Source organism: Choloepus didactylus, chromosome 7 (assembly GCF_015220235.1).
Source record: "Choloepus didactylus isolate mChoDid1 chromosome 7, mChoDid1.pri, whole genome shotgun sequence".
Classification (NCBI taxonomy): Eukaryota; Metazoa; Chordata; class Mammalia; order Pilosa; family Megalonychidae; genus Choloepus; species Choloepus didactylus.
The window spans coordinates 95,102,959-95,128,696 of NC_051313.1; the positions used below are offsets into that span (position 1 = coordinate 95,102,959).

The window sequence follows — 25,738 nt, forward strand, 5'->3', positions numbered from 1 at the left end:
AGCTAGCTTCACCCTTAATTTGGTATTTTAAAATATATTTTGTTTGGTGACCTCTATCATATACGAAATTTCAAAGCTTTTGATACAGTGCTCCTATTTATCTGGAAAATGGTCTGTAACTTCCACTAAACTATAAGGGTCCTTGAAAAATCCGTTTTTAGTCTTTTCCATAGTAAGAAATTACAATTTGTTTTGAGTTATACACTGACGTTCCACATACCTAATAAATATGGTCTGTATTTCTTAGGTTTTCAGAGAATCAGTGCCCATTTTAGAACAATTTGGGTATTATTTTGGAACTTTTTCTTTCAAAATGGAATTGGTTATCAGGTTTACATGTGTATACATGTAAATGTGTTTTTTAGCTCATCGATATATTTCGCAGGCATCGTCTCACTTTACTTCCTGATGTAAAAGGACCAATCATTTTTCCATATGTTTTGGGCTCATGGGGGTTCCAGGACTTTCTCATGATGTGGCCATTCAGAGATTGCCCTCAGGTCTCTTAATCCTGTCCTTTCCTCTCCTGACAGTCCTTTCTCTCTCTGGGTTTTCAGATATATTATTTTAATCCATTTGTCTTTTTTGTCTTGTCCTAAAAATTGATACTTTTGCAACTCTGAAAGTGCTTAGAATATCTTCTTGGCTTTTTAAAAATGTAGAAATAACTTTAGGGGTGGAAAAGAAAGTCCAGTAACGAGGAGTTTTGCAAACGGTTCCCAAATAACTTCTTCCTATGATATCCTTGGTCTCTTTATGTAACTTATAATGTCAAGGTGATGGAATTTTCTGTTTTATATGAACATGGGAAACCAAGCAATACTTACTGAAGCATTTTCTACTTGAATGACTGGTCTTTGAGTAATTTGGGACCATTCCCTATGTATCTTGATCTGTAGTCCAGAAAGAATAAGTTCATCCAAAGTTACTTACATTTCTTTTTTCCCTTAAAGATTAATTAGGATATAACATGAGACTAGTAAAACTGGTAATTTCCTTATTAAGGGTTTTTTTCAAGTACTTGTATATTGGATTCATTTAGGTCTGATAGCTATGATTGGGAGCTACTTCTGTTTACTATTATCTTAACACAAAGTACTCTTTTGTACGTGATTCATAATTGTTTGTCAGCGACAGTGGATAAAAAAGGATTAAAAATATGTGGGGTTCAATTACAAATATACATGAAATTCTCTGTCATACTTTTCTGAACAGATATTGATGAAATATATTTAAAGTATTAAAAAGCATAGTATTTTTCTATAATCAAAGTCAACCAAATATGAAAGGCAAAAGGTAATGAATGAAGGGCCAGTCCAACTTGTTGGCATCCCCCAAGTGGAAAGCCTTTGCTTGCCATAGTCAACTTTGATATAGTGGAAGCCTTTGAAAATGAGGGTGGGGAAAGGAAGAAAAGGCAAAAAAATAAATAAATAAATAAATAAATAAATAAATAAATAAATAAAAGGCAGGTCAGGGAAGAGCTGTGAAAAGATAGGTATGAATTTCCATTCATTATAGTGCCAGGCACTGAACAACACTTTACTTGTTAGAATTGATATAATGTAAAAATTCTGTGAGATAGATTCTATTATATTCCCCATGTATAGAATAGGGATGCTGAGATCACAGAGTTGAAATAACTGGTCTGGGGTCAGTCAGCCACTAGGCAATGAGCTGGCTGCCTAGTAATTACTTTACTGTTTCCACTCTGCTCTTTACTAATAATCACATTATAATTACAGCAGCTAAGACGTATGATGCTTTCAACATATGTATTTTTCTTCCATTGGATCTTTAGGAATGAACAAATCTCTTTTTAATATAAAAGAAGAAAATGTATAATATGCTCCTAATATTTTGATAACTGTGTTAAACTAACTACTCTACCACAGTATAGAAAAGTTAAAAATTTTGATATAAAAATTTCATTAGTGGATTAGATCTGTTTTTTAGAAATGTTGAAAATATTGCATTATGTAAAAGTAGATTTGACCCAAGATGATCCAATTTCAGGGGCAAGGTAAATGAAATGTATGTGGAAAAAGCATGTGTTATTTTAAGTAGTGTGATCATGGATGTGTTTCCTTCATTATAAACTATTCTCCAGGAAATGGGGGCCAAACCCAGTCTTCCAAAGTATGTATTTCTATTCTTAATGACTTCTTTGTCACACAACAATGGTTTAAATGGTTACAAAATTGCTCTAGAATTTTTTGTCATGTCAGCATTCTTTTACCACAATATTATGCAGGGTTTTCCAATTGACTTTCTACGTTTCCTTAAACCTAAACTGGAATCACATTATTGGAGGAAATATATCCATTTAATCTTATCAAACAAAATACTTGTTTCTTTCTTTACTTATGCTTTTTCACAAAAAAAAGTATAAAAGTTTAAGTATATAAGTTTTATACTTATAAAAGTATAAAAGTTTTGGCTGAATCCAAAACCACATGGGCTAAAAATGAAATCTAAAAGATGCTTAGAAAAAAGTTTGCACTATGAAGTAATTGTCACTAAATACTTTTGGATCAACAAACTGGTAGCTTTCAAATTGTATTTCCAAATACAAAATTGGCAAAGTTTAGTCAATTTAAGAAACTTATTGGGAACTCAGGAAAACACTATCTAGGAGGGTTTTATTAACTAATATAGCTCTGAATGATTTAAGTTCTTCTGGTTACCTTCTCCCTCAACAGTCTTTTATTCCATGAATCTTCATAGTATTATATTAGTTGTGCCAAGAATTACTTATGTAAAAATACTGTCTGTATTTGATATACTGATATTCTTGTAAATTTGTGGCTGTTTCTCATTAGTGACCAAGCTCAGTATTAGAAGAATAACTCAGATAAAAGGGTATCAGTTGGGACCCAGGGATCTGTGGAATCCAGGTCTTCCCACTATGGGAAATGTGCTCTCAAGGATGCCTGGGAGGTGGAAGCCAGGCTGCTGCTCAGAGATGCACAGGCATAATTTTGCTTTTCCTCATGGTGAGGATGTGACCTTGCTGACATTGGGATTGGCCTGAGAAACAGGAGCAGGGTCTGCATGTCTGTAAATGATTCTGCTAATACGATAGAATATGTAAGGGCACAGAGACTTGAATAGTGATGAAACCTTATGTAATAAAGAATATGTGCAGTAAGAAATTCAGCTGCTCTGGTCTGACCATAAATGGGTAATTGCATGTCCCCTGAAGGGATTCTGGGGACCAAAGAACACTTCATCAATACAGTTTTCAGTCTACAATGGTGTGTGTCCACCTTACATCTGATAAGATTTTACAAACATTGTAATTAAATTCAGAACTTAATCTAAGCTTATATTGAGAGTGTGTGTATGTGTGTGTGTATTTGTATGGGGAAGGGTACAGTGATTTTCCTCCAAATCATAGCCCATCGAAATGGAGGCCTTTATTTTGCATAATGTTGGTCTTATTTGGTTGCATTGAGAATAGGCATTCTCTACCTTAGAAGGGTATAATTCATATCACTCTATTCTATTTATATTTCAGACTCAAGGATTTTGCTTTTTCTTTGTGTTTTAGAGAGCTTCTTGGGTGTATTGTGCTCATGTTTTATAATGTTACTTTAGAAATTTTTATTGTTTTTATATTATTCTTGAATTAGTCTATGTTTATAAAGGCTTATCTTTTGAACTAAATTGAAAGTTCCTTGTTGAAAGTCATTGTTTACATATAACTTTTGTACTTTGCAAGGGCATACTACAGTGACAAATGAAATTGAGCTGAATAGAATTTGGACTGAATTCCAGTGTCTATTCACATTCAGATTTTAAACTAGAACAGTGTGCTTGTGTCTTGCACTATATTTGTGGCTAACAGGTTGATCAGTATAGTATAATAAGCACAAGGTGTGAAAATCAAAGCAATGGCAGACTCTCCCTCCCTGTAATAGAAGATGCTTGATCTCATTCACAGTGCAGCTCTGATTTTGCTGAGGACTGCTATTCTTTGGAAACCCTGATGATGCAGGGCCCTTCAAGGAAACATTGATGGGGCCCAACTCCTTTGTCTTTCGGATTTCCCTTTTTATTAATGAATCAATACATATGTATAAGAACAAATGTAGTTAATTTTTATAACTGAGGTGCTATCCAAAAAGGAGCTAAGAGAAATAAACAAGAAATGAAAATTGATTAATGCCATCACTGATTGTTCTGGGTAATAAATGATCATTTTGGATAAATGTATTGAGTGGCTGGACAATAGAACTGCTTTCTCACCAATGAATGTGTTGGAGTTACCTCAGATTGATAAAATTAACATTAATTTTCTCTGAATCTTGCTACAGAACTTGTACATTTGGATTGAACTTTGTGAAAGTTTTCTTTCTGTCTGTCTCTCTGCAAGCTGTTGTCTGCATATTCTTCCATGATTGCACCAGAGAGGGAAGAATTGAAAAAAAAAAAAATTGCCTTATTTTACAGAAGTAGTTAAATTTCTGAGTGTATCAAGGCTCAATTTGGAGCAAGACATTTGATTTCATAAATTTTTAATTAAGATTATGAGACTCTCAGGGTCTTTGGAAATGTATTGAATTTGAACACCTGCCATTTGACAGTTTTACTTGTATTATTCATTATAAATAGTGTAAGAATGTGTTTGGATGGAATATCCCTCTGATTTTATCCTTTATGTTGGTCTGAAAGAAGAACCAAAATTAATTTCCTCATAGCTGCTCTTTTTAAAAAGTCTATATTTAATATTTTAAATATAGTTTGTTGTCCATATAATACTGAATCTCTTATACATTTTCTTTCTTTTCTAAAACTGGATTATATTAAGTAGCATTGTTATATTTTAATACGGATGATGTAAGTTCAAAATTATGCATTATTTACAAGTGAAATATTCCAATTATGATTACTTTCCCTTTAATAATACAGTTTATAAATTGTTTTATTTAAAAATATAGTTTTTTTTTTTTTTTTTTAGGGAATCCCAGGATTTCCTGGAAATCAAGGATTAATAGGACAAAAGGTGAGTATTAAGGAGAGTTGAAAGGATTGGGACAGGACCCAGTTATCTTAAAAGGGTTAATTGGCAATACATCATTGTTATTTTCACATAGAATACAGTTTTATCATGGTCATAGCAATTATTAAATATGATATAATTTCTTATGCTGGTATTTTGACCTTACAAATTTGTTTTCATTTTGTTATTTTATACAGATAATATTGTTTGGGATTTATAGATATGTTTAACATTTTACTTGATTGCTTTCTATCTTGTGCTCTTAGACCATCCCATTTGAGATAATTTTACTTCTCCCTGAACTACATCTTCTAGAAATTCAGTTTAATTTAACTAAAAATGTATTTCTTTTACAGTTATTCTTAAGGGATAATTTTCTAGGGTATACAATTCAAGGTTAACAGTCATTTTCTGTTAACTTTTTGATGAACTTATTCCTTTACCTCCTGCCTTCCATAGTTAACCTTGAAAATCTGATGTAATTCTAATTATCATTTCTCGTAAATGGTCAGTCCTTTCGGATTGGGTGTTTCTAAGGTATTTTCTTTGTTTCTAGTGTTCTGAAAATTTACTATGTTTCTAGTGTTATGAAAATTTACTATTATATACCTAGATAGTGATTTCATTTTGTTCATCCAGGTTGTGATTCAGTTTGCTTCCTAGCTCCGTAGACTTATTTCTGTTAATTCTGGAAGAATTTCAGCCATTGTATCTATATTACCTCACCTCCATTCTCTCTATTCTTTCTTTCTGTGTTTCTGATTAGACATATTTATTCCTTATCATTTTGTACTCTACATCTCTTTATAGCTTCTTGGTATAGTTTTCATTTCTTTGATTATGTGTTACTTTCTGGGTAATTTTTGGATTGTATTTTCCAGTTTATTTATTCTCCCTTTACTATTTCTAATCTGTTGTTTAAGCCATCAATTGATTTTTTTATTTGAACCATTCGATTTTTCATTTCTAGAGTTCTAATCTTTTAAAACTTAGCTTTTTGTTTTTTAATAATCTCTTGTGATGTTTTCAATCCTTATAGTCTTTTGTGATTCTGTTCATTTTTAAACATTTCGTATATAATTGTGTTTCTAACAACTCCAATATTTGCAGTGTACTTGTGATTCCCATTGACTGTTTTGTGGCTTTATGCCTCCTGCTTCTTTATTGTTGTTGTGAGCTCTTTGCTTGCTCTTAATTAATTGGTGTGAGTCCTGTCAGCCTAACTGAGGAAAGGGGAGCCTTCTTCTTCTGGTAGCCAGGGGTGCTCTTTCATCCCCCTTTGAGGGTCCTGGGCCATCATAGATAACTGCAGATTTCTATCCCCTCCCCGTACCTAGCCCAGCATTCAGTTTCCCGAGATCTGAGCCTGCAACTTCAAGCACCCCCACCCCTCTTGACTCCCTGCATCTCTACATCTGCCAAGGTTTCGGCACAGTTCCAAGTCCTCATAGTTATAGTTCCAAACCAGATTATGTTTTATTAAAGTGAGGGATCATTAAAGACCTCCCCTGCATCTTATAAGACCAGCACTATCTCACAGAGAATATCCTTTTCATTATTTATTTGTTCCTCATTCAGAAAGTGGCTTAGAGTACATAGTCAGTAATATTCTCTAAATTTGAAATCTAAATGCTGTTATTTCTTAATTTGTGTTTGCTATCATAGCTCCTAAGTTCTATGATAAATATTTTTTTCACTTGATATTTTTACTCTGGTTGTCTACCTCATCAACTCTGTGTGAGATAATATGTCTATCTTTAAAAGAATGGCCAGTGTCACTCCGTATTTACTAATGAAAAGATCTGAGTTAGTAATTCCACAAACCCTATACCCCAGATCTTTAGGGTGTTTAGTTTTTGTTTTTCTTTTCTGCCCTGCCTTGCTCAGGTATTACAGTAAAGGAAGGAAAGACAGACAATGGGACTGATTGGTATTGAGTTTTCATCTCATCATGTTTCATAGAAAATTCCTGGAAATGAATAGATAATTAAAATTTTAAAATTTGATCTGTATTTGATTTTTAGGGTGAAATTGGGCCTCCAGGACCACAAGGAAAACAAGGAACTCCAGGAGTGCCTGTATGTTTATGCCATTATTATCAGGTTGTTTGAAATATTATTACTACATCTCAGGAGTTCTTATTCTGGAGTTCACAAAACTGTAGAGCATACAGCAGTGAGAATTTTGAGGTCCACAAATTCCATACATTTATATGAAAAATGTTATGTACTTGTCCATTTTTCTAGAGGAGAGTGTTAAATGTTGTTGTTGTTTTAATTCTCAAGTATTTGGCAATGCACAAAAAAGCTAAGAAGTCTTACAGTAGATATTCAGCAAACAAATATTCTACGTGTTAATTAAAAACGCATTAAGTACCATGAAAAAGTCTAAAACTTAGTCCATGTTCTTTTTTCACTTTTTTAAAAATTACAAATTTAGATAAATTAAAGGTTATTGGGTTACCTTTAAGAATAGTTACTGGCATAAAGAAAACGACGACAAAAACAAAAACCTCACTTTCACTCTTATGTTCTAGTAATGTAAGAAAGGAAGAATTACTCCATTGATGCTAATTGTTCCTCTATAGGATTTAATGTTTCAGTATGATGCCAAAACTTGGACCATTCAAGAGGCTGAACTTCCAAAAAATGATAAGATCTATAAATAATCAGAAACCTAAGTAAAAAGGTCACTGATTTTTTGGAGGAAGTAAAGCCTTTGCTTTACCTGCTCAGGTCCATCTGACCTATGTGTGCTAACTCTGTGAGCATCTGTCCTTAAAAAAATCATAAACTGGGGAAACGAACTCTAGCAACTTCATTTATTATACTAATGAGGGAGAATATACTCAGAAAAGGTAGAATAGGGAGGTCCTAAAGCAGTGAACAAATTATTTTGGAAATTTGGGGAGTAGAAGAACATATGCAGTTTAATATTTGAAGTTATCAAAATCCTGTTTAGCATGTGCAAAATTCCAAGAAAAATTTTCTATGTTTATTGCTATAAGTGACAGTTTAATCAATGAATTAAACTGTTAAAGCTTTCTCTTTAAGAAAACAGATCTCTTTCATGTTTTGTAATTTATAACTTTTCACTTAATCTTGTAAGTTTACAAAAGCAGATATTTTACTCAGTGCTAGGTGAAACATTTGCTGAATTTTGCACATAAGAATGAATAGGAAAAATATTGTCCATTAAATATGAATCCAACTTTTGGGCATGTTCAAAAGGAAGTTTTCCCTTTAAAATGAAACACGAATCCTCCACCATTACTACCAAATTATTATTCAATAAAATACAAGTAAAACTTGATTATTTTTAAAAGTGTCCAAATTAGTATCCTGAAAAATGAAGATATTGAATAGGATGCACTGTACCTCAAGAATATCTATATTTAACATTACTAAGTTTTTAGCTAGAGTGCTCTCTATATTTTACATTTTGGAGTTGTAATAATATCCTCAAGTGACTGAAAAGCATAGTAGTGGTGACATGGAATTCTGATTATGGCCATATTGTGATTATGTTAATTAATTTTTCTTTCCTCATCACATTTCCTTTGCCATATTTAAAAACTTAGGGTTTGATGGGAAGCAGTGGCTCACCAGGTCAGCCTGGAATACCAGGATCTAAGGTAAATATAATGAAATTAACAAGATTAAGAACCTTACACAAAGTGACCATTTCACGCACTTCCATGCAAAATTTAACAACATTGATTTTATTTTGGATAATGGCTTCCATTCTGTGACCAATCACTTGTAAGGATGAACTTGTAGGCAAAGCTCAGTATATGAAGCATGCTGAAGTAATTCAGGTCTGATTTAAGCTGGAGAGGGCCCAGCAACCCTCTCCATTCTTACTGGTATTTCGTGAGGCTCTCAGGAATATTTCACGCTCTATGGAGATCAGTCTCAAAACCAGTGGTCAGAGCATTTGTGGTTATGACTGAGGATTTATCTTACCAATTTACCTGTTCTCTTTTTGGTATTTTTATTTAGTGGAAAGTATATGGAATTTTTATATGTTACATGCATCACAGTAAATTTTATTAGGTTTCCCTCTGTCAGGTCTGTGGATAAGACAGCAAGTATCTTTATTTTCAGAATAAAAAAATATAAAGCAGAGCTTGACAAGTATATTTAGTATGTCAATTAGGTTATTCTTAAGTTAGAACTGAAACTCTTTGAATAGCATGATTTAGTCCCTGCCTTTTTAGGTGCACAGAATCTTGTGCTAAGAGAACTGTGTATTTGTTTGGTTAGTCAGAGGATCAAACCAAGTGCATTCTGGTTAGACTCAGAAATCTATTCCTAACTAGTGAGCAAGGAGATTCTAGAACAACCCTCCAAAAGGAAGTGAAGGAATTGCTGTTTTGGAAGCGTTCAACCTTTGACTAGACATTGTCCCAGGGAAATAGACCCTGGCCTACAAAATGAGTAGATGATTTAATCTGTTCCACTTTTAAATTTCTAAGTATTTAGAGAAAAAGAGACAGGATGAAATGTCATGAGAGCCCAACGACTAGGAAAAACCAGCTCCTTTTCCACCTGTAGTGGGTAAATCTTTATGGACTCTTGGAGTATTGTGAGTCCTAGTAGCAGCAGGTGTGCCCAGGGTTAGTATTAAACTACGTAAAATTTGAGAAGTGAATGATGAAAATTCTGCTCTACAGAAAGAGCTAGCTATTTACAAATGTCCTTAGAATGTAAGCAAATTAGCTCCAGCATAGGGCAGACCAGTGGCCATCAGAATGATATGCCCAGTTAGGACCCTGCCCTATCTCCCTCCCTGCTTCAAATTCACTGCTCATGAGGCTTTTCACCAGATCAGGGAGGACGACTTCCCCAGATGCAGGAGCAAGCACTGTTCCAGGGTCAAGGCTTTGGAGTCACTGGCTAGCCAAGAGGAGACTTTCTACAATTTCTCAAGGTCGCTTTGTAAGAACATATAGGGTAGAAATATACTCCTTAAATAACTGGGACATAATAGGCTCTCCCATGGTCTTCTAGATGCTCTGATTCTTAAGAACGCAGCCTAAGATTTCATCAGCTTTATTTTATTAGCCACATCACACTGTTGGCTTACACTGAGCTGGAGGTCAATTAAATCTTCTAGGTTTTCCCTAAGAGTTTTTAAACAATGTATTTATGACATCCACTGCTTGATTAGATTTTGTTTATTTGGCTGCATAGGCAAGTAGCTGTTTCCAGCATCACAGTTTGTTTATTTTTATGTGAATTACTATAAAGTTTAGTTTCTTTCATCTTGTCCAATTATTTTGTTAAAAATTGATCTGATGTTAAAATTATACCTATTAAATGTAATCTTGTCAATGAAACATTTCAACTCCTTTTTACACAGTATGTTAGCTCAGGTGTTGGAAACTTTTTCTGCAGAGGGCCATATAATAAATATTTTAGGCTTTGAGCCTCATATAGCCTCTTTTGAAACGAACTACTAAATTCTGCCAGTGTAGTGCTAACCCACCCATGGGCATACCTAGACGAATGGGTGTGGCTGTATTCCTATAAAACTTTATTTACAAAAACTTGCTTTGGGCTGGATTTAGCCTAAAGACCATAGTTAACTAACCTCTCTATTAACTTATTCCTGGCAGTTTTGTCAACTATATATTTGTGGATTATGCCTTTAATATCATTGGTGGAAGTTCTGTTGTGGGACAGGGATGAAGCTGAAACTCTGTGGCAGATTTTTAGAAAACTTCTAATTTAGATTAAAATACCACTTTTTTTTTAATAGCTATCAAACCATTTATAAGCCTACTTTACCATATGATAGTTCAGTTTTATATATATTATCTAAATGCTTTTGGGATATATTGACATAATCAAGTCATGTAACTTTGGGCAAATCCTTGTCACCTTTCTGAGTTTTCAGCTGAATCACTTGCAAAATTAGAAATTCTAAAGAACCGTTCTATGTTTCAATAATTTTATGTGTCAAATGCTTTAATTAAATCCAGATATTACATTCACATGTCTCCTATCTTGAGAAACTTAGAAAACTTTTCAAAAGATGAAAATGAAGTTGGTTTGCTTCACTCATTAGTGAACCCAAGTTGGCTCTGAGTGATCATTGCCCTACCCTTTTAAGTGACTCACAGATCTGTTTAATGATGGGCTTTTTTCAGATGTTGGTTTGTGATTTCATTTATCAAAGTACTCAGAAACCAGACCTACCTTTGTCAATAGGCTTGTGGTCTTTCTTTATCCACTCCTCTTTCCCTCAACTTAGTTTTGTTCTCCAAGTTTCTGTCTGTTAGAAAGGATTGCACTAGAATCCTGAAAAGGAACAGAAACTACATGTTTTCTGATTCATACTTCTTCAAAAAAGCCATTGTACATTTGAAGCTAATTTTCTTTCCTCCAACTGCCTGTTGAAGATGAGTCATACTGAGCAAGTAAAATAGGACAACAATGAGGATTCTCATCCCAAGAGGATGCTGTTAAAGAACAAGCATCTGACCTGTTTAGAAAAGAGACTTAGCTAATCAGGGCTTGTCTCTAAGGATGCATCTCTTCCCTTATACATGGAGCTACAGCTTTAACATATGGCTTTTAGAGAGCTTAAAAATGTGAAAACATACTTCCTTGCTTTAAAAAAGTGTTTTTTGATAAATAGTTCTAACATAGAGGGTCTATGTTTCAAACAATTGGAAAGTTGAAAATATAAATATTATTTGAAATATATTCCCTTAAAAGTTTGGATAAGATATACTATGTTTTGTTTTTTTTTTTTCAATTCAAATGGTTTTGATGCATTGATAGGGGAGTAAAGGTGAACCTGGACATCAAGGGATGGCTGGAGCTTCTGGGCTCAAGGTAATTGTGCTCTTGATGCAATTGGAAATATTTTCAAAGAAGTTATCATGTAAGTTTTCCTCATTACTTGATAAAATTAACACATTATGTCCCTTAAGAAATGAAACATGAAATTAAGGAGCTATATTATGAAATTAAGGTTCATGAAAAGAAATGGCCAATGTGGGGTTTTGTTTCTGATTTTTGGATAATTTATAGTTGTCTGGGTAATAAAGACAATGAAATATACTTTGGCTTGATGTTTTAGAAATGGTGAAATTTATGTGCTAATTTGTACATATTCTCTTGCCCAGAGAGCATAACCCCCCTATATAATTGAAAACAAGAGTGGTGTTGTTTCTTTGCTGACTGACAGGACTTCCATTTTTCATGTGGCAACTCACACCTGCTTTTACTGGTTTCCTCCAAAATGAATGGTTGATGTTTATTTTTGATGGGATTTTAAATTTTCTTCTAGCTTTAAAAAATCTAGGTAACATTTAACAGCTCAGGAGTGGGCACAGTGAGCAAAGAAAACAGAACCTGGTTTCCACAAAGGAGAGTGGTCTTTAGTTAGTGTGATACGGTTTTAGACCAATTGTAAAAAAGCAAAGCAAAACAATGGGAAACAGGTTTGGCACGTTCCATCTCCTACAAATATATCCTAACTCTTGTCAATACATCATCAATAGACACTTGCAGAGAATTTTCTTATTTAAGGCTTTTAAAAACCTTTATTTCAGAAAGGAAATAATCCCTCTGGGATGATGGAGAAGTATCTAAAGTGAATGGAGAAATTGAGTTAAGATAACTCATGAACTGAATACAGCTCAAGAATGTATTTCTATGAGACTGATACCCCATATGTTTAAAGAAAGAACATATAAGTGTGCATAAAATTTAACTACAAGGATGTTCTTCCCAACATTGTTTATAAAATTAGAAATTGTGAAAACTCTAATGTTTAACAATAGGAATTTTGTTAAATAAGATATAGTAAGGCAATACAGTGGAATACTGCTCAGTAATTAAGAATCATGTCATAAAAATACATAATGACATTAAAAATTTTACAATAGTAATAGATTTTGTGGTTAAAAACATAAGGTTATGCAAACATAGGGAGCATATTTTAGTATCTAAAATTGTGCATGTGGATATGTGTGAGTTTTTTTGAGATAGAAAATATATAGCAAAATAAAAACTGCAAGGTGAAATTTCAATGATTTTTATTCTATTTACGTACCATTTTTGTAAAAAAAAACAAACTGTGAAGTAGCACATGGGGGAAATCAGTGTCAAGGAGGAAGAGAGAATTTTAGTTAACAAAGTAAACAACAAGAGAAATACCTGTGTTTATTACTATATATTACTACTTTATTGAAGTTATAAACTACAATGAAATACCAAATAAAATATGAAATACTGTCAGAATATTTAACTAGTAAAGATAGGGAAAATTTCACTGGGACACTAAAAAACTTTATTTTCTACTATTTCTGTAACGATAACTCTAAATATCAACAAATTTTTGAAGCATCCATTCTAAATTTGAAATGTGGTATAGAGATAAAAACAGTGGTGTGTTTCATAAGCAATAAGTCTGTGATTTTTACACACTTCTTTATTACCTAGGGTGAACAAGGTGCAATGGGTCCCCCGGGAGAACCAGGTTTCCTAGGTTTACCTGGGATACAAGGTAACAAGGTATGCATTGTTTAGAAGGTGTACTTTACTTGTCATCAGCCATTTATGTGTAAGTTTTGCATTTCTGAAAATAGCATAACAGGACTGGTTATACTTTTAATGATAATACTTTTATCATTTAATAGTTTTAATGATAAGCCAACATGTATATTGGGAGTATGATGTGTTCTCCATGCTAATAGCTGCAACATAGGTTTTGCCTCCTACCTGAGGACCTTAGGATGGGCATGCAGCTCAGAAAATATAAACGTACAATTAAGTAATGTCCTGTACATTCAGATTGTTTTGCAGTCAATCCAGTCAAATTCTTTAGGAAATGTACTCAATTTCAGGTACTTTTACCAAAACTGCGGCAAAAGTCTGAAAGAGTAAGAATTACTCTCAGATTGGTTGACCATGAAGTTCCTTCCTATGAAAAAATACATTACTTGGAAATTTACTTAAAATTAATTTAAGAGGCTTAAAATACAATAAGACAGCAACACTTTTGGTTTTCCCTCCCTCCCTTCTCTGACTCCCTTTTTCTTTCTCTCCCTTCCTCTTTCCACCTCTCTCTTTCATTTCGGTCAAGTAAAGGAACACTGACCTTGAAGTGGATAAACACTCATTTATTTGGAGATTTTGAACAAAAATTGCCCATTTTCCAAAGAAGTCCATGCCACTGAAAATACGTATATAATATCAGGTTAAAAGTAAACATACTGGCTTTTAGTCAGGAAAGGATACATAGTCTTATGACTCCATCTTCTACTGTTTTCAGCTTCTTTTCTGTTTCTTTTTTTTCTATTGCTCATCTATTATCTACTTAGCCCTTAGATTATTATACTCTATGATCCTTGACTTCTTTGTCCTGATGAGTAGTAGACAGTACTTGCTGCGACAAAGATTACCCCCATAGACCTCTCATAGCAGCAATTAAGGATTAACCATTTATTGACTCCTTAAATAAATCTACTATGAATATATGTTTAGAATTAGAGAGTCTTCTTAGTCAAAAACTTGCAATTTAGAAGAAAATTTGTTTTTTCTTTGATGTAAATACAAAACTCCACTGTGTGTAGATAGCATGGTGAGGTTGAAAGGAAATTTGAAAATGATGTTGTAGACCAATTTTGGGCAAGAGTTTACCTTTCCTGATCTGTGATTTCATTATTTATAAGAATTAGGGAATTGTATTAGTTGATCTCTAATGTCCCTTCTAACAGAGAAATTCTAAGAAACATTATTACGGAATATGAATTTTTCCCCAAGAGCTTATTTTTGACACAGATATTTTTCTAAAATATCATTTAAATATTGTTTTACTTTGCCATTGTTTCCAGCAAACTTTGGCTAATATTCACTCAATGGAAGATTTTTCAGTTTGGCTGTTGATTTCCTAAAACTATTCCATCAAAATAGTCCTGTCTTGTTTGTTTATTTAACCCAAAACTGTGATCAATATTTTTAAAATGTTCTTCCTGGTAAAATAGAAATTGTTGAAAATATGCTTTCAAATATCTGAGAACAAAAACGTGTCCTGTTAGAACACCATCTTCCATAATGTGGTTTTTTTTTTTTTTTTTTTTTTTTTTTATGATTCCACCTTTACATTTTATTGAGATATATTCACATACCACGCAGTCATACAAAACAAATTGTACTTTCGATTGTTTACAGTACCATTACATAGTTGTACATTCATCACCTAAATCAATCCCTGACACCTTCATTAGCACACACACAAAAATAACAAGAATAATAATTAGAGTGAAAAAGAGCAATTGAAGTAAAAAAGAACACTGGGTACCTTTGTCTGTCTGTTTCCCTCCCCTACTTTTCTACACATCCATCCATAAACTAGACAAAGTGGTGTTTGGTCCTTATGGCTTTCCCAATCCCATTGTCACCCCTCATAAGCTACATTTTTATACAACTGTCTTCGAGATTCATGGGTTCTGGGTTGTAGTTTGATAGTTTCAGGTATCCACCACCAGCTACCCCAATTCTTTAGAACCTAAAAAGGGTTGTCTAAAGTGTGCATAAGAGTGCCCACCAGAGTGACCTCTCGGCTCCTTTTGGAATCTCTCTGCCACTGAAGCTTATTTCATTTCCTTTCACATCCCCCTTTTGGTCAAGAAGATGTTCTCCGTCCCACGGTGCCAGGTCTACATTCCTCCCTGGGAGTCATATTCCACGTTGCCAGGGAGATTCACTTCCCTGGGTGTCTGATCCCACGTAGGGGGGAGGGCAGTGATTTCACCTTTCAAGTTGGCTTAGCCAGAGAGAGAGGGCCACATCTGAGCAACAAAGAGGCATTCAGGAGGAGACTCTTAGGCACAAATACAGGGAGGCCTAGCCTCTCCTTTGCAGCAACCGTCTTCCCAAGGGTAAAACTTATGGTAGAGGGCTCAACCCATCAAACCACCAGTCCCCTATGTCTGTGGTCATGTTAGCAACCATGGAGGTGGGGTAGGCGAATACCCCTGCATTCTCCACAGGCTCCTCAAGGGGGCACTACATCTTTTTTTTTTTTTTTTTTCCCCTTGTTTTTCTTTTTTTTTTTTTTTTTTTTTTTTTTTTTTTTAACTTTCCCTTCTTTTTTCAAATCACAAGTATGAAAAAAAAGTTAAAAAGAAAACAAACATACAATAAAAGAGCATTTCAAAGAGACCATAGCAAGGGAGTAAGAAAAAGACAACTAACCTAAGATAACTGCTTAACTTCCAACATGTTCCTACTTTACCCCAAGAAAGTTACATAATATAGCAACATTTCAGTGAACTTTTTCCTACTACAACCATCAGAAATTAACAGACCATAGTCATTTCTGGGCATCCCCAGAACGTTAAATAGCTTATCTGTTCTTCCTGGATTATTGTTCCCCCTTCCTTAATTGCTCTCTACTGCTAGTTCCCCTACATTCTACATTATAAACCATTTGTTTTACATTTTTCAAAGTTCACATTAGTGGTAGCATATAATATTTCTCTTTTTGTGCCTGGCTTATTTCGCTCAGCATTATGTCTTCAAGGTTCATCCATGTTGTCATATGTTTCACCAGATCGTTCCTTCTTACTGCCGCGTAGTATTCCATCGTGTGTATATACCACATTTTATTTATCCACTCATCTGTTGAAGGACATTTGGGTTGTTTCCATCTCTTGGCAATTGTGAATAATGCTGCTATGAACATTGGCGTGCAGATATCTGTTCGTGTCACTGCTTTCCGATCTTCCGGGTATATACCGAGGAGTGCAATCGCTGGATCGAATGGTAGCTCTATATCTAGTTTTCTAAGGAACTGCCAGACTGACTTCCAGAGTGGCTGAACCATTATACAGTCCCACCAACAATGAATAAGAGTTCCAATTTCTCCACATCCCCTCCAGCATTTGTAGTTTCCTGTTTGTTTAATGGCAGCCATTCTAACCGGTGTTAGATGGTATCTCATTGTGGTCTTAATTTGCATCTCTCTAATAGCTAGTGAAGCTGAACATTTTTTCATGTGTTTCTTGGTCATTTGTATTTCCTCTTCAGAGAACTGTCTTTTCATATCTTTTGCCCATTTTATAATTGGGCTGTCTGTACTATTGTCATTGAGTTGTAGGATTTCTTTGTATATGCAAGATATCAGTCTTTTGTCAGATACATGGTTTCCAAAAATTTTTTCCCATTGAGTTGGCTGCCTCTTTACCTTTTTGAGAAATTCCTTTGAGGTGCAGAAACTTCTAAGCTTGAGGAGTTCCCATTTATCTATTTTCTCTTTTGTTGCTTGTGCTTTGGGTGTAAAGTCTAGGAAGTGGCCTCCTAATACAAGGTCTTGAAGATGTTTTCCTACATTATCTTCTAGGAGTTTTATGGTACTTTCTTTTATATTGAGATCTTTGGTCCATTTTGAGTTAATTTTTGTGTAGGGGGTGAGGTAGGGGTCCTCTTTCATTCTTTTGGATATGGATATCCAACTCTCCCAGCCCCATTTGTTGAAAAGACCATTATGGCTCAGTTCGGTGACTTTGGGGGCCTTATCAAAGATCAGTCGGCCATAGATCTGAGGGTCTATCTCTGAATTCTCAATTCGATTCCATTGATCTATATGTCTATCTTTGTGCCAGTACCATGCTGTCTTGGCAACTGTGGCTTTATAATAAGCTTCAAAGTCAGGGAGTGTAAGTCCTCCCACTTCGTTTTTCTTTTTTAGAGTGTCTTTAGCAATTCGAGGCATCTTCCCTTTCCAAATAAATTTGATAACTAGCTTTTCCAAGTCTGCAAAGTAGGTTGTTGGAATTTTGATTGGGATTGCATTGAATCTGTAGATGAGTTTGGGTAGAATTGACATCTTAATGACATTTAGCCTTCCTATCCATGAACATGGAATATTTTTCCATCTTTTAAGGTCCCCTTCTATTTCTTTTAGTAGAGTTATGTAGTTTTCTTTGTATAGGTCTTTTACATCTTTGGTTAAGTTGATTCCTAGGTACTTGATTTTTTTAGTTGCTATTAAAAATGGTATCTTTTTCTTGAGTGTCTCTTCAGTTTGTTCATTTCTAGCATATAGAAACATTACTGACTTATGTGCATTAATCTTGTATCCCGCTACTTTGCTAAATTTGTTTATTAGCTCTAGTAGGTGTATCGTTGATTTCTCAGGGTTTTCTAGATATAAGATCATATCATCTGCAAACAATGACAGTTTTACTTCTTCTTTTCCAATTTGGATGCCTTTTATTTCTTTGTCTTGCCGGATTGCCCTGGCTAGCACTTCCAGCACAATGTTGAATAACAGTGGTGACAGCGGGCATCCTTGTCTTGTTCCTGATCTTAGAGGGAAGGCTTTCAGTCTCTCACCATTGAGTACTATGCTGGCTGTGGGTTTTTCATATATGCTCTTTATCATGTTGAGGAAGTTTCCTTCAATTCCTACCTTTTGAAGTGTTTTTATCAAAAAGGGATGTTGGATTTTGTCAAATGCTTTTTCAGCATCTATTGAGATGATCAATTGATTTTTCCCTTTTGAGTTTTTAATGTGTTGTACTACATTGATTGTTTTTCTGATGTTGAACCATCCTTGCATGCCTGGAATGAACCCCACTTGGTCATGGTGTATGATTTTTTTAATGTGTCTTTGGATTCGATTTGCAAGTATTTTGTTGAGGATTTTTGCATCTATATTCATTAGGGAGATTGGCCGGTAGTTTTCCTTTTTTGTAGCATCTTTGCCTGGTTTTGGTATTAGATTGATGTTAGCTTCATAAAATGAGTTAGGTAGTGTTCCATTTTTTTCAATGTTTTGAAAGAGTTTGAGTAAGATTGGTGTCAGTTCTTTCTGGAAAGTTTGGTAGAATTCCCCTGTGAAGCCATCTGGCCCTGGGCATTTATTTGTGGGAAGATTTTTGATGACTGATTGGATCTCTTTGCTTGTGATGGGTTGGTTGAGGTCTTCTATTTCTTCTCTGGTCAGTCTAGGTTGTTCATATGTTTCCAGGAAATTGTCCATTTCTTCTACATTATCCAGTTTGTTGCCATACAGTTGTTCATAATATCCTCTTATAATTTTTTTAATTTCTTCAGGATCTGCAGTTATGTCACCTTTTTCATTCATTATTTTGTTTATATGGGTCTTCTCTCTTTTTGATTTTGTCAGTCTAGCTAGGGGCTTGTCAATCTTGTTGATCTTCTCAAAGAACCAACTTTTGGTGATATTTATCCTTTCTATTGTTTTTTTGTTCTCTATGTCATTTATTTCTGCTTTAATCCTTGTTATTTCTTTTCTTCTACTTGGTTTAGGATTGGTTTGCTGTTCATTTTCTAGCTTCTTCAGTTGATCCATTAGTTCTTTGATTTTGGCTCTTTCTTCCTTTTTAATATATGCGTTTAGTGCTATAAATTTCCCCCTTAGCACTGCTTTTGCTGCATCCCATAGGTTTTGGTATGTTGTGTTCTCATTTTCATTCGTCTCTATATATTTAGCAATTTCTCTTGCTATTTCTTCTTTAACCCACTGATTGTTTAGGAGTGTGTTGTTTAACCTCCAGGTATTTGTGAATTTTCTAAGTCTCTGATGGTTATTGACTTCTAATTGTATTCCATTGTGGTCAGAGAATGTGCTTTGAATGATTTCAATCTTTTTAAATTTATTGAGGCTTGTTTTATGTCCCAGCATATGATCTATTCTGGAGAAAGTTCCGTGAGCACTAGAAAAGTATGTGTATCCTGGTGATTTGGGATGTAATGTCCTGTAGATGTCTGTTAAATCTAATTCATTTATCAGATTGTTTAGGTTTTCAATTTCCTTATTGGTCTTCTGTCTGGTTGATCTATCTATAGGAGAGAGTGATGTGTTGAAGTCTCCCACAATTATTGTGGAAACATCAATTGCTTCCTTTAGTTTTGCCAATGTTTCTCTCATGTATTTTGTGGCACCTTGATTGGGTGCATAGACATTTACGATTGTTATTTCTTCTTGCTGAATTGCCCCTTTTATTAGTATGTAGTGGCCTTCTTTGTCTCTCAAAACATCCCTGCATTTGAAGTCTATTTTATCTGAGATTAATATTGCTACACCTGCTTTCTTTTGGCTGTAGCTTGCATGAAATATTTTTTTCCAACCTTTCACTTTCAATTTCTTTGTGTCCCTGTGTCTAAGATGAGTCTCTTGTATGCAACATATTGATGGTTCATTTTTTTTGATCCATTCTGCGAATCTATATCTTTTAATTGGGGAGTTTAATCCATTTACATTCAACGTTAAAACCGTGAAGGCATTTCTTGAATCGGCCATCTTATCCTTTGGATTATGTTTGCCATATTTTTCCCTCTCTCTATTAATATCCTTTATTGTACCCATACCGAATCTCTTTAGTACTGAACCTTTCTCCAAGTCTCTCTGTCCTGTCTTTGTTTCTCTGTCTGTAGGGCTCCCTTTAGTATCTCCAGTAGGGCAGGTCTCTTGTTAGCAAATTCTCTCAGCATTTCTTTGTCTGTGAAAAATTTAAGCTCTCCCTCAAATTTGAAAGAGAGCTTTGCTGGATAAAGTATTCTTGGCTGGAAATTCCTCTCTCTCAGAATTTTAAATATATCGTGCCATTGCCTTCTCGCCTCCATGGTGGCTGCTGAGTAGTCACTACTTAGTCTTATGCTGTTTCCTTTGTATGTGGTGAATTGCTTTTCTCTTGCTGCTTTCAGAACTTGCTCCTTCTCTTCTATGTTTGACAGTGTGATCAGTATATGTCTCGGAGTGGGTTTTTTTGGATTTATTCTATTTGGAGTTCGCTGAGCATTTATGATTTGTGTATTTATGTTGTTTAGAAGTTTTGGGAAGTTTTCCCCAACAATTTCTTTGAATACTCTTCCTAGACCTTTACCCTTTTCTTCCCCTTCTGGGACACCAATGAGTCTTATATTCGGACGCTTCATATTATCTATCATATCCCTGAGGTCCATTTCGAGTTTTTCAATTTTTTTCCCCATTCTTTCTTTTATGCTTTCATTTTCCATTCTGTCATCTTCCAGGTCACTGATTCGTTGTTCAACTTCCTCTAGTCTTGTACTATGAGTGTCCAGAATCTTTTTAATTTGGTCAACAGTTTCTTTAATTTCCATAAGATCATCCATTTTTTTATTTAGTCTTGCAATGTCTTCTTTATGCTCTTCTAGGGTCTTCTTGATTTCCTTCATATCCCGTACTAGGGTCTCATTGTTCATCTTTAGTTCTTTGAGTAGCTGCTCTAGGTGTGTCTCTTCTGGTCTTTTGATTTGGGTGCTTGGGCTTGGGTTATCCATATCGTCTGGTTTTTTCATATGCTTTATAATTTTCTGTTGTTTTTGGCCTCGTGGCATTTGCTGTCCTTGATAGGGTTCTTTTAGGGTTTGTAGACCAGTTGAAGTCCTTATCTCTAATTTATCAGATCTACAGCTTCGTGGAGTACACTTTCTCTAACTAACCAGCAGGTGGTGTCCACGAGCCACCTGTTCTCCACAAGCCAGATCTCCCCTGCTTAGCCTTTTTGGTGAGTGGGGGAGTGAGTCTTGTGGGGCCCAATTGGTGTCCCAAGCTTGCGTGTGTAGTTGGTGTTGCCTGCCCTGTATGTGGGGCGTGTTTCTGGGCAGTCGGGGAGGGGGGGGTGGCCCTAACAATCAAATCTCCCTGATGATCCTAGAGTTTTAAAGCTACTGCAATAGTCTAATCCTTCAGTTCAGTCCTGCCACAGTTTGTCTCTGCCACTGACCCACAAGTCTTTGGTATTGGCGTATGGCTCCTGAGACTTGCAAGTGGGCCCCTCTTCCAGGCTGTGCACCCCGGGTCCTCTGTTGAGGGATGACTGTGCTATGTCACAGGTGAGTGCCGTCCCCCCAGGGCAGTTCTGGGCTGCTGGGCTGTGTTGGGAGGCTCCCAGTCTGCTCAAATGATGGCTGAATGGGGCTCTGTTAATTCACACTGCTCCCCCTTCCCAGCTCTGGGACATTCAGCTGAGGTTGCAGGGAAGGCTAATGTCCACGCCCAGTTTTGTGGTGTGTGCCTGTTATTTGAAGCACTTCCGTCACACTGGGTTGTCTGGGGCAGCTCTGGGCTATGGGGCTGGCGATGGGCAGGAGTGTTTCCTGTCCACCAGGATGGTGGCTGTGAGCGGACACCCCCCTTTTCTTGGGAAGTTGTGTTGTTTAGTGAATTTTCTCAGCCACTGGATTATTGCCTTTTGTCTCAGAGCTCTCTTATTTCTGCTCTTGACTTGACGTGCCCAAATTTCAATTCTTTGAAGCTTTCTGTATTGAGCTTCTTAGAGTAATTGTTTTAGAAAAAGCAAAAAGGATTTAAAAAAAAAAAAAAAAAAAAAAAAAACGGCCCTCCTCAGAGATCTAATGGGTTATTGAAATGCTAATAGACAAAGCAACCAGGGCCATTAAGGAAAGGTGCCCTGGGCAGAGAGATCAGCCTTGCTTCGGGATTTGCATATGCGCCTCAAGGCCTGATCTCCGCCCTTCCCCTTTGTGTGTTCACCAGAACTCCAAAAATCCTCTGCTTTTACTTTGGAGCTTCTCGTGTTGTTTTCCTTCTATGCCCGTCTCCTCTCTGCTGGGCTGGCTGCTCTCAGAGTCTCTGGTGTCTGGCCTCAGTCTATCTATGGTTGGAGTTTGAATCAGTAGAATGAGTTTCCGATGAGAGCAGCCACTGCAATTCTCCCTTCTCCTTCCTGGAGCTGACAGCCCCTCCTCCCCCGGGACTGAGCCTGGCAGGGAGGGGCGCGGGTCCCCTGGCCGCAAAAACTTACAGATTTCGGTGATCTCAGCAGTTCCACGTTTTCATGAGTGTTGTATGAAGTATGCCCAAAGACAGATTGCTCTGTGGTGTCCAGTCCACGCAGTTCCTGGCTTTTTACCTACTTTCCTGGAGGAGTAACTAAAACATACAGCTCACCAGTCTGCCATCTTGCCCCGCTCCCTAGTAGTTATTCTTGATCATGTAGGCTGGAAGTGGAGCATCTGGACAAGAGCAGGAAATGGGACCTTTGAAAACAATGAGTTGGGAGCAAGGCACAGTGACAACAGTGCTCCATAATGTGGTTTTACTTAACTCTTCCCAAATATTGTGTTAGGACTCAGCTTCTGGTTATTCAGACACTTGTGGAATTTACATTGTTTGTATGATACCTTATATTTTTCTCTGCTGAAGAAAAATAAGTTTATTTGAAAGGATACAGATAGTACTTGTTGGAAATAAAGCGGTACCTGTAAGGGAATAAACGCTCACTCGGTTCTGGAGGAGAAAAGAATTTATTTACGATCTTGCAAGATAGGGCGTCCAGCCAAACACGTGGAAGGCTGGCGCGCCAGAGGAAGAGAATGGCGATCTTTAAATCTCCTATTTCTAATTCGCAAGTCCCTCCCGTTTCCCCATTGACTGGGTACTACAGAGGTTACAGCCTATCCGAGAACACTAACTAATTTATTTTTTGAGATTTTAATTTGTACAGCCTATCCCAGAGAGCCAACTAGCTCATTATTGAGATTTTGAACTGATCAGCCTATCCCAGAGAGTTCATTTAGTTTAAAAATTTTTCTTTTTTTTTTTTTTTTTTTTGCTGTGAGTTCCTGCCTCTGATTTTACCTCATATCTCTTTACATTCCAGTAACCATGGTTACTTTTTCATATAAAGAGCTAGCATAGATTTTCTTTCTTCCTTTTACCATAGGGCTTGTTTAAGCTGGTTCTGCCTCCATTTTCCTTATTCCATGCTGTCTCTATGTGAAAACTAAACTTATCCCTTTCTTACAGTACTATACTATGATACACATTTAACTCCCTTTTTAAAATGCAATTTTATTGAGATATGTTCATACACCATATAATGCATCCAAAGAATACAATCAGTGGCTCACAGTATCATCACATAGTTGTGCATTCATCACCACAGTCAATTTTAGAACATTTTCATTACTACAAAATAAAGAAAAAAAAATAACACCCAAAACATCCCAAACCCCTTATCTTCCCCTATTTTATATATATATATATATATATTTCATTATTTTATTACTCATTTGCCCATACACTGGATAAAGGGAGTGTCAGTCACAAGGTTTTCACAATCACACGGTCACACGATAAAAGCTGTATAGTTATACCATCATCAAGAATCAAGTATACTGGATTACAGTTCAACTGATTCAGAGTATTTCCTTTTAGCTATTCTAATATACTAGAAATTAAAAAGGAATATCTATATAATGTATAAGAATAACCACCAGAATGACCTTTTAACTCTATTCAAAATCTCTTAGCCATTGAAACTATTTTGTTGCATTTCTTTTCCCCCTTTTGGTCAAGAGGGCTTTCTCAACCCCACAATGCCAGGGCCAGGCTCATTCCCCAGAGTCATGTCCCATATTGCCAGGGAGATTTACACCACTGGGAGTCATGTGCTATGTGGGGGGAGGATAGTGAGTTTATTTTTAAAGTTGGCTGAGAGAGAGAGGCCACATCTGAGCAACAACAGGGATTCTCTGGGAGTGACTCTTAGGCATAATTACAAGTAGGCTTAGCTTCTCCTTTGCAGGAATAAGTTTTATAAGGGCAAGCCCCAAGATTGAAGGCTTGACTTATCAAATTGGGAGTCTCTAATGCTTGTGAGAATATCAAGAATTCCCCAGGTAGGGAAGTTTAATAGTTCCACATTTTTCCCCAATGCCTCAAGGAGACTTGGCAAATACTTTTTTACTTTCTACCCAAAATACTCTGGGATATGGGTTTTATATTAATCTGTACAGAATAACAAGATCTTATTCTCTATTCTAGGTTCCATGTAATTATATTGTTTTAAATAAACTGACCATACAGGTTAAATTAGATAGTGTGCTGCAGAGAATATAAATTTTGCACCAAATAAACAAATCCTAAATAACAGTTAAAACTCAGGAATAGATGTGACTGCTCTAATTGCTTACAATCTAGGAACCTTTACAATGACTGATTTTTTAATATTTTGCAGGGGGACAAAGGAAATCAGGGTGAAAAAGGCATTCAGGTATGTTGCTTAGTTTTTGTTTTTTGTTTTAGTTTGCTCAACAATATAATATAGGGCTTTGTTCTTTTTAATTCTTATATTGCTCTCCCAATTCCTCTCTGAATCACCATCAATATCTAATTGTTAAATATCATCTTTGTTCCTTTGCTACTGACCTTTTACAACATGAAATCTAACTTTTACAATTCTTCACCACTTTACTGTAGAAGAAAATTTGAGACCCAAGTGATTCATCAAAATAAAGATAAAGATTTTAATTTGTATTCTAGTATCTGTTTGTTTATTTATTTATAGTGTGTATATTTCAAAAAATGATTTGAATGGCTTATGGCAAAAACAAATTTGATAAGCCATTATTATAGGATATAAACCATTATTATAGATATAAAACATATTCAAACTAATATATGGAAAGATATTGTATGAGAAAATAATACCAGATGAGGAAGCCTAGGGTGATCTAGGAGGACATATAGTCTTGGGTGTCTTAATAACAAAGGCAAGGCGGAGAGCAATGCTATTACTTTGGGAGATAAGGACAGTTTCATCTCAACTAATTTAAGTGGCTGTGGAATGGGTTTCCTGGTCAACTGAATACTGACCCATTCATAGGATGTTACTGGCTGGGTAAATGATATAACAACTTGAAATAAATTACATCAGTTGGTCTTTCAATCTTTTACATCTTAGAAATATAAAAA

General features: G+C 35.6%; 1 protein-coding gene across 3 annotated transcripts in view; it reads left to right on the plus strand.

Annotated features, from left to right (window-relative positions):
• COL21A1 (collagen type XXI alpha 1 chain) overlaps positions 1-25,738 on the plus strand; it is a 211,668-nt gene that overhangs the window by 162,920 nt on the left and 23,010 nt on the right. For all 3 annotated transcript variants that reach the window (XM_037844101.1, XM_037844100.1, XM_037844102.1), the window contains 6 exons: positions 4,964-5,008; positions 7,030-7,083; positions 8,586-8,639; positions 11,797-11,850; positions 13,465-13,536; positions 25,002-25,037. In XM_037844101.1, coding sequence (XP_037700029.1) covers positions 4,964-5,008; positions 7,030-7,083; positions 8,586-8,639; positions 11,797-11,850; positions 13,465-13,536; positions 25,002-25,037 — 315 coding nt within the window. The remainder of the gene's footprint in view (positions 1-4,963; positions 5,009-7,029; positions 7,084-8,585; positions 8,640-11,796; positions 11,851-13,464; positions 13,537-25,001; positions 25,038-25,738) is intronic.